This window comes from Peromyscus leucopus, chromosome 3, assembly GCF_004664715.2.
Source record: "Peromyscus leucopus breed LL Stock chromosome 3, UCI_PerLeu_2.1, whole genome shotgun sequence".
NCBI lineage: Eukaryota > Metazoa > Chordata > Mammalia > Rodentia > Cricetidae > Peromyscus > Peromyscus leucopus.
In genome coordinates, this window is record NC_051065.1 from 82325849 (window position 1) to 82339699 (window position 13851).

The following is a 13851-nucleotide window of genomic DNA, read 5'->3' on the forward strand; positions in this document are numbered from 1 at the left end:
GAGGAAGGGATGGGGCGGGGGGTTAAGGTGGGGTGGAAGGCTAGGAGGGCAATGGGAGGAGGGATGAGAGGAGGATCTCTGGTTGGTATGTAAAAATGAATAAACATTTCTTAATAAAAATTATTGGATTTTACTTAATAATAAATGTATTGTGTGTGAGTGTGCATGCCACAGTGCCTGAGGGGAGGTCAGAGGACACATAGGTAGACGTTTAGTCTTTTGCTTCATTTACGTAGGTGCCATGGATTGATCTGAGGTCTTCAGGCTGGCCTCAAGTACCTTTACCCATGGTGCCATCTCACTGGTACACAGAGGATTATGTGTGTCTCTTTGATTCCCAGTCACCATAAGTTAGCAGTCATTTTGCCACACACTGCCCACCGTGACATTTTGCTTCTCCATAGATCCAACCCAATGGAGCCAGCTAATCATTGGGCTGAAGTCTATGAGATGGAGCCACATAGATCTTATCCTGTACGCCATTTGTGTCACAGTTTGTCAGTGATTAAAAAGCTAACACAGATTTTGGATTTTTTTTTTTCCTCAAAGTCGTCTCGTGTTCATGGTAACAAACACTAAGGAGCAGTCTGATATTTTGATAGACTCCTGTCCCCAGACCTACAGCCTCCCAGGTAGCAACATCTGGTCTCCTATAAGCCACAGTTTGCTTTACAGCGGACTTTTGGTGTTCTGCATTCTGAGTCAGTTTACAAGTGTGAGGACGTGTGCCTGTCACTGCAGACAGCATCCCACAGAATAGCTTGACTGCCCCAGATCTGCCACCAGTCCTGCCCATGTCACCACTGACCTGGGCAACTTCTCATTCTCTTCGTTGTCCTTTTTCCATCATCATATGAAGTTGGGTCCTTTTTGTATACTCTCCTTTCATTTGGCCCTGAGTAACCATACCTGATCTGTATGTACCAAAGTTTATTTATTTCCTGCTGAAGAGTTTTGAAGTTTTGACAGCTGTATGTAAAGCAGTACCCAACACGCATATTTAGGCTTAATGTGGACATGCTTTCAGCTCATTTGGGTGAACCCCACGGTGTGAGACTACTGGTCCTGGTGGTCAAAGGACATTTTGTTTTATGAAACTAGGTCTCATGGTGCCAACTTTTACATTCGGCCATCAGTCCTAGTTCCCATTATGCCACTGCCTCTCCAGTGTTTGTCTGATGTCCGAGATTTTTACCATTCCAGTCTGCACAGCTATTATAATTCCCTGAAGCCATTGTGTTGGCACCCCTTCACATGCTCGTGGCCACCTATATACCTCCTTAAACGTCAGCTACTCTGCTGACGTTTTAATCAGGATGTTTATTCCCTTACTATTAACTTTTTGCATTTCTTTATATATTTTCCATAACAGTTATTTACCAGGTGAATGTTGTGCACACACTTTCTCCCAGTTTGTGGATTGCCTTCTCATTCCACTGATTTCTGGTTTTTGCTGCGAAGGTCTATTGTAACCCACTGTCCCTTGTCTCTGGGCACCTAACTTTCTTTGTCAGTGAGCTGATGAAGCCCTTTGTCTACAGCCTGGTAAATTGTGACAGTGCTGAATTCACAGTCAGCTTTTCTGTAACTCTGTTTCTGTTTGAATTAAGCTCCAACATCACTTTCCTTGGTTGTACTTTGATCTTTATGAGTTCCCTCTTTTTAGTACTCATTTATGATATGCCGGACAAATGTGTATTTTTGGGAAACAAACACTTTGGTGTATACCTGAATAACATGTACAATGGTGGTCAGTGACATGGTTAGCCACTGAGTATCATAGGCATTGTTTTTTAGTGTAGCGATTTGTTGATTGAAGATCTACTTGCAAAATCTGTATTTCACATGATTTCTTAGTTAAAATGCTGTGGTAATTGACACATTAGCCAGGAAACTAGTATTTTAACTAAAGCATCCATGCATGTTGATAGTCAATGCAAAGCATTATGTATTGTGAACTGTTTCAATTATAAAAAATGTAAAGTCCTGAAAAAAGAAAATGCTGTAAACTAAATGCCTACAGAAACAACAAAAAGAATCATAGCAAGCAGAATACAACAGAGTTTCGTGGTAGTTAAGAAGGGTATGGATCATCTGGCAGGCGGATGTCGCCCTCATCTGGTGCTGTGCCTGCATCAGAGTTTGGTCTGTGGCCTCTTCTGCACCCAGGCAGCAATGGCAGGGAGAGCTTGGACTTTCTTCCGCAATGACGCCAGCCTAGGGTGGATGTCCAACAAGTCAGGTTTTAAGACCAAAAGTGTGGTGCTGCAGATATCCCAGTAGAAGTCTGCCCAGGTGACCTGCTTAAAAGAAAACAAAGACTTGCTATTGAATATAAAAAAAGCTATCAGCACTCCAAAAGTGAACTTCATATCCTCAAGAAACATTTCCTTCCAGTTTCAAAACAACTCTTTGTTAGTACGAAAGCTGACTGTGTATGATAAAATTAGAAAGTGACAAGCAATGCAGTGCCCGGGGGACACTGAGTGGTACTGTCTGTGACGAGGTATAGGTGCCTGAGACAGGCGGCTCACGGCATGCAGTCCAGTGCTACACCGTTCGGAAGCCATGTCCCATCTCCACCAGTCTGACAATACATTTTCACCTGATCTAACTCATAGATTTCCACCTGCTCCCAAAATCCCTACAAAGACAAAGCAGGCTCAGTCCAGGTGTGTACGTGCCCAGTGTACATACTTTAACTCTTGTAATAGAGAAGAGTGTGCTCTTTTTCTTTTTCTTTTCTTTTCTTTTTTTTGTATGTCACCACTGACAATTCCATACCAGTCCTGCAAATAATCCTGTTTGGGGATCTGTGGTTGTTCCATTCTGTTGTCTACCTTGTTTCTTTGTGTTTTAAGGTATAAGGGAATAAATAGTGTACAGTTATCCCTTCAGGGTCTATAATTGCAAGGAAAAGATTTGGGTAAGATCCATTATCTTTGCATCACATCAAGACAAGTAACTGCATGGCTATCTGGCCCTTAATGGAATACTGAAGTTGGCAAAGGTGAAGGGTACAGCCTTCCTTAGGCCTCGGTCAGCTGAGGGTTCTCCATTGTTGAGCTTTGTCTGTGGAGCGGTACATGGGTTCCAGAATCACATTAGCAGAGTGAAATTTGCTTTGTTCACTTTTTAGCTTTTGTTCTTGGGAGACAGTCTGACACTGTAGCATGTTTTACCGAACTCCCTCTGGAGACCAGGCTGCCTGGTATTGTAGCATGTTTCCCCCAGGCCCAGCTACAAAGTGGAATTTAAATGTGGACTAAAGTTGCTTGTGTGTCCATAATTTACTAGAGCTGGTTGATGGTGTTTCACAAGTTTGCAGTCATCTAAGAGAAATTGCTGCTCAGAGGATTTACAGTTCAGCTAAGAATTATTTAAGTACCTATTGTGTGTCATACCCACATCTAGGTGTTGGGGATGGCAGAGAACAAGCTGGGATGCAATGCTGTCCTCTAATGCAGATTTGTTTGTTTGTTTGTTTGTTTATAGTGCTGTGGGTCAAATTCAGAGCCTTCAAACACTGCTAAACCTCATCCCTAGTCTGGGATTTTGTTTTAGAAGAAAGCACTCAGACACACAGTGAGAGGCGATGAAGGAGAAGCGGAGTGACTAACACGGGCAGGGCCCCTCTAAGAGGTGATGTATATTTAAGCCAAGCGTGCAGACAAGCCAAGCTTAGCAGCCATTACTTACCTGGGAGTGTGATGTGTCTAGTTCAGAGCACAGTGAAGAACAGAGAATGGGGTGGAGGTGGTTGGCAAGGGGATTTTAATAGGAATAAAAACAAATCAGTTCCTAGAAATACCCAGAAAATAGGGAAGGGAGAATCTAGAAAAGGCAAGTGGGAGGACGTGAGGGGCTGTGCAGTGTGATGGAGGCTGAGGAGATGTAGAGACAAGGTAGACTACTCAGAGCCACCCAAGCTGCAGACAGCACCCTTTTTCTTATCTTTCATACACAGTAGCCCAAAAGGCTGGAAAACCCCACCCACCCCAGCTCTGAGGTCAGGTTGATTTGCTTTGGGTGGAGTATGTTCCTGCTCTGAAAGCCCACCTGTAACATCTGGCCATCATCTCTCTGTGATATGGGTGGCTTCTGGTGGCCACTGGCTAGGCCCATTGCTTCTTCGGGGTTGGAAAGTGATGGTGTCGAGTCTAATCCTCTCTTTATTTATGACTAGGGTTCTTTTCTGATGAGAAACGTGTACTGCCTTCATAGGAAAGGTGGGAAACAAGCCTCTTACATTGGTGTCTGTTCTTGGGAGTTTTCATGATGGGTTCTGTTTCTACAGCAAGCAAGGAGCTTGGTTGGGGGTTGTGTCATATGTTTGGATATGGCAGAGGTTATCATAAGTTCCTCTGTTTGTTTTGACTTGTTTGAATTTGCTGCTGTTAATGAATATTTAAACCTGCATTCCTCCATCTCTAGTCATTCTCAGGCTGCCTTCCGAATCCTTTTGATACAAACAATTACAAATGGTAATTCGTTTGCTTCTAGTAGGAAAAAGTACGCATTAAATATTTCTTTTCTCAAATAAATATTAAATATTTCTTTTCCACAAATCCCCAGTTCCTTTCAGTATTTAGGAGACCAGAATCTGGGTATGAGGAATACTCATGATGACTGGATTATCTTTGTCTCCTTCTCTCCTACACCAAAGATCCTGCTTCTTAGTAACATCAGTGTGATTTCCGATTACTGCACTCCAGTGTACAAATCATAATATCATTAAGACGATACCAACGGTGCCCAGAACCGCTAATAGCTCTGTCACTGTTGGAGCCAGGCCAGGAGCTCAGCAGGAGTGCAGCCACATAGTTCTACTGAAAACAGTGTGTGGGCTTGCTTTCTGAGATTCCTAGCATGAGTCAGACTACAGTGCCTTGCGTTAAAGGTACTTCTCACTCAGGGGCTGGGGAGATAGTTCAGTTGGTAAAGCATTTGCTGTGCCAGCGCTGTGAGGAACCGAGTTGGAGTCTTGGAATCCATGTACAAAAGCTGGGTGTGATGTCGAAGGCTTGTGATCCCAGCACTGGGGAGGCCAAAACAAGAACAGCCCTGAGGCTCACAGGCCAGCTGGCCTCTCCTGACTGGTGAGCTCCAGGCCAGTAAGGGATCCTGTCTCAGACAACAAGGTGGACAGTGTCTGAGCAACAATGTCTGAAGTCAACCTCTGGCCCCTACATCATACACACCAGATCCCCACACAAATGTGCACATGTGCACACACGTGCATAAAATAATGAAATAAGTAGCGTTTATGTACTCTGATGCATGCGATATAGATTTATTCCCTTTTGATTCTTAGGGTAACTTTTAAAAATTATTGAATATAACTATATAAAGTACTTCATGACTCCAGATCAGATCTGTATACAAAATTAGTTTAGAGAAGTTTAATATTTTTTTTTCTCTCTCTACGGTAGTTATCTGCCACCCCATTCTTTCTTCTTTCCTTTTTGAGACAAGGGCTTATGTAGCCCAGGCTAGCCTTAAACTTGCTATGTAGCCTCCCATGTGCTGGGATGCCAGGTATGCACTATCATCCCTTGTCAGGAGCTGTGCAGCCTAGTCTCGGAGCAGCATATGACTACCTGAATAGTGGGTTTCCCCTGGGCAAGGCACCTGTGGAAATGGACTCTCACTTGGCAAGGACCAGTAGTCCACAGGACAGCGGGACAGCATAGGAATTTGTGATTTTTGTGCAGGTTGCAGGTTTTTCTCTCTCTCTCTCTCGTTATATTGGTGATTCTTTGAGCTGTTTTTAGTTTTACTTTGTCAGTCACACATGCAATAGCAGTAATTTTCCCTGGAAATTCTGCTCTTTCTCAAATATTTCCCTTAAGAATTTAACAGGGGGCTAATGCTTCTGAAATTTCTTATCTGGAGTTACTAACTACAACTTCCAATCCTGGGAACTTTTCTGACTCAACAGAAACAGTTAGGTACATATGAGAAAACAACACTTGGAACATTAACCATGTTTCACAGTTCTGGAAAGGAGAGCAGGGCATGCATACAGAGATAGGGAAAAAGCCTTAGGAATACACATATGGTGCCAACTGTTGAGAGTAAGTTCTCTGGACAACAAGCATAGAATCTTTGGTAGGATCTGGTATGCTCCAAGAGAATAAAATGCAAAATGTGAGATGGATAGATCCATCTTTTTTATCCAAAGGAGCTAATATTGGTGGAAGAAGTATGGTGAAGTGAGATGGGAAACGAGTGTTTTATCAAGGTCTGCCTTTCACAGAGAGATTGAGACATGGGACCCTCTTGTAGAAAAGGTAGTTGTAATAAAAGCATATCTTGCAGACATGAAAGAATTGTTTGGGATTAAATGTTATTGTCCTTAAAGCATTGTGCCCATGTCTATTACTTTTTAACTTTGTAACCTCAGTAGCTGCCAGCTGACGTAAGTGCTGTGAGAGCAGGATGTGTCTGGCTCAATATTAGTTCAGCCTGCAAAAATGCTGAACTCTGTGTCTAGAATAAGGCTATGCAGGGGATGGGAAAGCGTATTTGGGGAAGCATAAAGGGGAACAACGAGGACTTTCATAATGATCACAACGTATTCCTTAGTTTGTGATGTATTTCTTAATGTAAAATATAGAAGCCAATAATAAAGCTGTCTAGGTAACCCTGGTAAGAAAAACTCTGTTCTGGGCCACTTGAGTGCAATCCACTTGGTCAGAAGTTTTCCTTGCACCGACAACCCTTTCCCATCTCAGGACCTGACCCCGAGCTGAGACTGGGCCCCCGGCAATGCCTGGTTAGAATAACGTTTTGCTCAGTAAGTTTTTAGTTTATCATCTTATCTAAATATAATTGCTGATATTTTTAATGATAAAAACGTACTCACATAATTACCAATAAACCACTCCTTGTCCCCTAAGTATGTGTCCAAATCTTTCAGAAGAGGAGGTGCATGACATGTGAGCAACTCCTTGAACGTCCGCTCCTAGGAGAGAGCAGACATCTTTGTGAATGGTGAGAAAAACAAGTATAATTGGAGCAGCAAGGTAGAAGCAATGAAAATAGCTGTCCATGCATTTGTTTCTTCGTAGTTATGATCTGATAGAGACCCAGGCCTGACTCAGTCATTTATTACTCAAGTTTTAAAATTACACTTTGTGTGTGTGTGTGTGTGTGTGTGTGGTTGTGTGCATACATGTGCCACAGAGCCTGTGTGGAAACCAGAAGACAACTTTCAGGAGTCAGTTCCCTCTTTCTACCATGTGAGTCCCAAGGATCAAAGCCAGGTCCTCCGGCATAGCAGCAATCTGAGCCATCTCACCAATCCTATTACTCGTTTTAAAATATTTTTGCCACCAGTTTCATTATGTATTTTCTTTCTTTCTTTCTTTTTTTTTTTTTTTTTTTTTTTTTTTTTGTTTTTTTTTTTTTTGTTTTTTCGAGACAGGGTTTCTCTGTGTAGCTTTGCGCCTTTCCTGGGACTCACTTGGTAGCCCAAGCTGGCCTCAAACTCAGAGATCCACCTGGCTCTTCCTCCCGAGTGCTGGGATTAAAGGCGTGCACACCACTGCCCGGCTCTTTATGTATTTTCATTGCCTGTGATATTATGTTTCACAGGAAATTTTCATACAAACATTTTATATACATATATTTATGTGTACACACATACACACACACACACACCACATCTTCTGCATTCATTCCAATATTTTAGACAGGTAGTTTCTATCATTTGTCTACTGTGAACAGTGCCACCATAAAGCATGATGAGCAAGTGTCTCTGTGGGGTGTTGATGTGGCAGCCTTTAGTAAATACTCCAAGAGGTACATAGGCAAGTCATGGTAAATCAGATTTTGGTTTTATGAGAAAGCCCCGTGAGTTTTCATCTTAGTTTATTGTAATGAAAGATAATTGCATTTTGAAATTCCTGAAGTCCACTTTTAACACAGGGTCCTTTGTGGGAGCCCATTTTCGGGTTCCTCGTGGCTTTACCAGCAGGTCCGCATAGAGGATGATTAGGGCCACGGGCCTGAGTGCTAGGTGTCTGAGATGGTCTGCACTTGGCTGTGCTGGGGGAGGAGGTCTTTTGCTCCACCCTTTGGCGTCTCTATAAATACCCAGGGCCAGAGACAGTCAGGGCCCATTGGAAAAGGTTCCAGGTCCACTTGAGGCTATCCTTTATTTTCTGTTTATCTCCACAATCTAAATCCTTCTATCTAAAATTTCCTGCTGCTCACACTCAAGCAAACTCTGGGGAGCTGTGGGGTTGGTGGGTAAACACCCTGCAGCCCTTACAGCTATGTATCTTAACTGAAGGAAAGTAGGTGTGCTGCATTCTATGAGCAGGACACTCACTTTGTGTTTCTCCCCTCATTATCACACCTAGTGGGTATAATAGGCCACGATGAGTCACAACACCCATGGCGCCTTAGCATGAGCATTGTGTGCCATGCACATCATATACAGGACACGCCAACCCCGTCCTTTTGATAAATGAAGTGCTATACACAAATACTATCCTGAGAATGAAGAGAATGCTTGGCACCTGTAAAACAGATGCCCCCTTTATTACATATTTGTTTTATTGAGTCTGAAGACCAAGTAATTTATTCATAGCCTCTTTCTTGCTGAGAAGTGTGTGTGCTTTCTGGACCTGGTGGTACCGCCTGTGAACTCATTTTCCTGGGAGGCTGAGGACTGTAAGTTCTGGGCAACGTAGCAAGGCTCGGTCATAAAATGAACATTAACAACAACAAAGAGCGGCTCTAGAAATAACACTTTCCGGGTTAGTTTGTGTCCGAAATGAACATTAATTAGTCAAGGCTTTGATCTTTTGATCTTCTAGACAAGTACATACAGGAGGGAGCTTCATGGGCAGGATCTGGCTGCCAGAAAGCTTTGCGAAGGCCATCTGTACTTTCTAATGGTCACATCCACACTGTTGGGTTCAAATAAAAATTTATAATACCCAAATCAGTGATCACTCCTTTAGCTCAGATTTTCTTTATAATTTGTTGGATTATTTCCAACTAATAAAATTTAAATTACTACATGTAGCGTAATCACTTAAGGTTCATTTTCAAATAACAGAAAGAAGAAATTTAACAGTTGCATCCTTTGTTTTTAGGTGTGTGTGTGTGTGTGTGTGTGTGTGTGTGTGTGTGTGTGTGTGTAGCCCCATAAGTTTCCTGTTCATTCTAGGTGGCCACTCTTGGACTTGAAGGAATTAGAAATTTCTGGTCTTCCTTCAGGACGGTTGTGAGCTAGGTTTTGTGCTTGAGAAGGATGTTAAAGGTGGTTTCTCACTATCCATGCCATTTGGTGTTGAAATCGGAATGTAAGGATTACCTCTGTTCTGTGTATCTCCCCCCTCCACACTGCTTTTCAGGCAAGGAAACAAATGTAGACACATTGGGTAGCCAAATGCTAAATACTCGTAATAAGTTCAAGGGCAGTCCTAGTGACGAATGTTCAGAGACACATTGTTTCATTTAATCCTTTAAAATTGGAAGTGGGGCGGGAGATGGCTCGCGGTTAGAGCACTGACTTTTTCAGAGTCTGATTCAATTCCAGCAACAATGGTGGTTACAATCTGTATGATTTGCTCTTTGTATACATAATAAATAAAAAAAAAAAAAAACCTCTAAAATTGGAAGTGGGCTTTTAGCACAAATACAGAAATATTAGCAGTTGTTGTATCTCTTGCATTTCTTCGAGCACATATAATGACAATATTTACAGTGTGGCGGCCCACACCTGTAATCCCAGCACTGCGGAGGCAGGGGCTGGCTGGAGGGCTGCAAGGCCAGCCTGGGCTGCATGGCAAGACCCCCTCTCACCAAAAAGAACGTTTGTACTACCTACCATCTCACTGCAGTTATTTCGAGTTTGAGATTACCACTTCACCACAAGGTGGCAGCAACGGACCCTGCTGCCCAAACAACGCAAAAAAAAAAAAAAAAAAAAAAAAAAAAAAAAAAAAAAAAAAAAAAAAAAACCAGAAACTTTTTGTTGATGGCGTAGTCCGTAGCTATTATCAGTGCCTCAGCAACATTTTTTTTTTTTTGCATAATTTGTGCCTGAACCTGAGTTTCTGTGTCTTCTGAACCTGGTTTGAGATATGTAAGAGCATTGACCACTGTGTTACAAAGCTGGAGTATTTTGTCACCAATGGCCAGAGACACTCTCCTCTGGGATGTGTCCTAAGTCATGGATCCTTAGCCACACAAAGACAGAAAATAGAAAAAGCCAAGCCAAGATGGTGGCAGATTGCCTAGCAGTAAGGTCTGTCACACTGGACAAAAATCTTTTTACACTTTCTTTTTATATTGGGGAGCATGATGTATTTGTCTGTGTGTTTATAACGATACGTAAAATAGATGTCACACTTGACAAATATAAGAACAAATTAACACACTCTATAACATCTTAATAATAGCTGATGTTTAGTAAACACTTTCTACCTTGTCATATCTATATACACTGTCACCGAATGCTTCACACTCGAAGAGTTCCGAACTGTGGAAAGGGAATTGGTGGTGGTAAGAAGGCAATCTGATTCAAACCATCACCAAAGTCCAGAGTCTAAATATATAATATATTATGTGAAAAAGTCTTTTTACCTTTATGTCATCAAAGCTGAGCTTTTCAATACTTTGTGCTCTTCTCTCTCTCTCTCTCTCTCTCTCTCTCTCTCTCTCTCTCTCTCTCTCTCTCTCTCCCTCCCTCCCTCCCCCCTCTCCCCTTTCTGCTAATATCCCTAATATGCCTTATTTATATAAAAAAATGTCCAAATATCTCCAGTCAAGATCCTAACTATGTAAATAGTATTTAGAATGCAGGTGTTTTGAGTAAAATGCTGAGAGTCACATTGGTTGTTCTGGGCTGTGGCTTTTTAAACTTGGGCTGTCCCTTTAATTTATAATTCTTATTTGTACCCAGTGTTGAGGGCAGCTGCTGGTACTGTGACATCACATCCAGGAGTTAAGACTGTGCAGTTTGAGAGTGACCACGGTTTGCATTCCTTTCGCAGTACTTTGCATCTAAACACCTGAACCCAAGGTGTTTACACACTTGAGGCTTTCTGTTCTCACCTGGGAAATGAGCCCTGTAGCAGTACCACAGACTTACTCCTGCTGTAGCAGTCACGCTCTGTGTGATGAGGGCATGGGTTCTGGAGCTTTACCAGGTGGTCTCAGGTCACATTCTTACACTTGTCTGACTCTGAGCACCTTCCAAACTACTCTGGCTGCTTCTTCATCTCAAAAGATAGCGATAGCATGACAAGGAAATAAATGCCTTTCTCTCCACTGAAGATAACGTCAAGGGGACGAGAGCGGCCCCTGGCGGTAGGATCTGATAATGCAGGGTCCTGGCAATAATTCTATGAACAGTTTTTGCCATTAGAGGGCACTGCGTCAGTTGGTTAAAGTCCGTTATTGTCATGGTGACACTTCCTGTTGAAGCAGTCATGTGACAACTGCATTTTTAAGATGAGATTGTGGCAAGTATCCCAAAGGAAGCAACTAGAGGGCTGGGATGAAGAAATTGGATAAAGATGATGGATGTGACATTTATACATAAGCTTATTTCCATCCTAGTTCAATAATAGTGTACGTGCTTTACAAGATGAAACCTGTATGGATGTAGAAAAGAGGAGAGAGGATGAGAGCAAAAGAGTTTGAAGCTGTAAAGGCGAGTGGGTGAACTAGCACAGGAAAGCCAGAAATTGACCCTGATGTTTAGTCAAGCCACGGCATGGAAATGAGGAGGCAGGAAGCTGAGACTGGTCGAACCGAGAACTGGTGGGGAACAGTTTCAAGAGCTTTCTCCTTCATTTCGGGCTAATGGGCATGATCCTATCCTTCTCTACAGGAGGCTAGAGTGGCTAAAATAGCTTCCTGGACAGAGGGTACCGTGAAAAATGTATTAAGAATAAAAGAATGGGATGAGTGTATTCACACTGAGCAGTAAAATCTGAAGCCACCATGTATCTCTTCCCACTGTCTCTAGATCACAGTTTTCTCTGGGCAACCTTCCTATCACAACAGCAGACACTGGAAGCCGGAGACATTGGAAGAACCCAAAATAGGAAAGTAACATTCAAAATCAATAAACTATCTGCACCTGTACAGCTTCACAGGCACCACAGTCCTGCAACCTCCCATGGATTTCAGAGGATGACCTAACCCCTGACAGGGACTTTAGCAACCTGGAAGTGAAGCAGCTTTTCACAGACGAGCACTGGGTGGTCAGATGACATCATATCCATAAAATAAAAATGAAATCCCCTCATGAGTAAAACAAAGCACTACATTAAATGAATCTAGAGTTGTGTCAGGCAGTGTCCAGTGGAGTGGGAGGCAGCAGACATGGTCAAGATACCTTGCATACTTGTATGAAATTGTCAAGAAGTAAAAGATATAAAATGTAAAAGGTAAAAATGTAGAACTCCGGTTGAGGATGTCCTTCTGAAAGCACAAAAGCAAAAAATGGGAGGTAGAAAAGATTGCAGCCTCTCAACCACCAGGGTTCTGTGTGACAAAAATAAACAAACACATAAATAAAATGGGGAGAGGATAGTGAGGGAATTTTAAAAGAATTCAAAGATATTTCTTAACTTTTTCAAACAGAGTCTCAGGCTGAATGGGTCCAAGCAAAACGGTACTAGGCTGGGAGGATTGATAAAATGCTTGCTGCTGAAGCATGAGGACTTGAGCTTGGGTTCTGTCTTCCTTAGGGTTTCTATTGCTGTGAAAAGACACTATGACCATGGCATCTCCCTTTTTTTTTTTGTTGTTGTTGTTTTTCATTTTTTTGAGACAGGGTTTCTCTGTGTAGTTTTGGTGCCTGTCATGGATCTTACTCTGTAGATCAGGCTGGCCTCGAACTCACAGAGATCCACCTGGCTCTGCCTCCCAAATGCTGGGATTAAAAGTGTGCACCACCACTACCCAGCGATGGCATCTCTTATAAGGGACAACATTTAACAGAGGCTGGCTTACAGTCATTATCATTGTCATGGCAAGAAGCATGGCAATATGCAGGCAGACATAATGCTGGAGAGTGAGCTGAGAGTCCTACATATTGATGCACAGGCAGCAAAGGAGCCTGTGTGCCACACTGGACATAGCTTGAGCATATATGAGACCTCAGAGCCCACCCCACAGTGACACACTTCCTCCAACAAGGCAACACTTCCTAATAGTGCCATTCCCCATTGACCAAGTATGCAAACACTGGAGTCCGTGAGGAGTCTGAATTCCTATTCAAACCACTACATGTCCCTGATGCCCGCAGAGAAACCGGACTCTCTAACACACAGCTGCAGCCCCTGCACTGCGGAGCAGAAATGGGAGGATGTGTGGGCTTGTTGGCCTATCAGTCAGGCTGGATTCGTGAGCTCCAGATTCTGTGAGCATCTCTGTCTCAATAAGTAAGCTGGGGAAGGATTGTGGAAGCAGCTGGACATGGATTGACCTCTGGCTCACAGATGCACACAACAAAGAAACAAGATAGTGCCCAGACTCACCATTCTATTTCTTTCTTTTCTATTTCTATATTTATCTCTCTCTGTACTTATTTATTTTGTGAGCTAGGCTCTCCATATGTAGCCTTGGCAGGTGCAGAGCTTCCTATGTAGACCAGGCTGACCTGGAACTCATAGAGATCAACCTGCTTCTGCCTTCAGAGTCCTGGGATTAAAGGTGTGTGCCACTATATACAGCAAAACTCATTCTAAGCGTTTAGAACTCTAGAGAAAATAATTAGATTGGCTTAAACTTGTCACCAGCTAAGAGCCTGGAGTGTCTTCATATGCTAGTGAAACATTGCTTGCAACATAGAATTCCTTACCCAATTCTCTTAGG

At 42.7% G+C, this 13851-nt stretch overlaps 1 protein-coding gene across 4 annotated transcripts in view; it reads right to left on the reverse strand.

Moving 5' to 3' along the window:
- Positions 1–1627: 1627 nt before the first annotated feature.
- Positions 1628–13851, reverse strand: part of Hpgds (hematopoietic prostaglandin D synthase) — a 32597-nt gene continuing 20373 nt past the window's right edge. For 3 of the 4 annotated variants that reach the window (XM_037203786.1, XM_037203785.1, XM_028880758.2), the window contains 2 exons: positions 6869–6967; positions 1628–2300 (listed from right to left, as the gene is read on the reverse strand). In XM_037203786.1, the coding sequence (XP_037059681.1) occupies positions 2136–2300; positions 6869–6967 (264 nt within the window). In that variant the 3' untranslated portion in view covers positions 1628–2135. The remainder of the gene's footprint in view (positions 2301–6868; positions 6968–13851) is intronic. The other variant, XM_037203787.1, reaches the window with a different exon arrangement.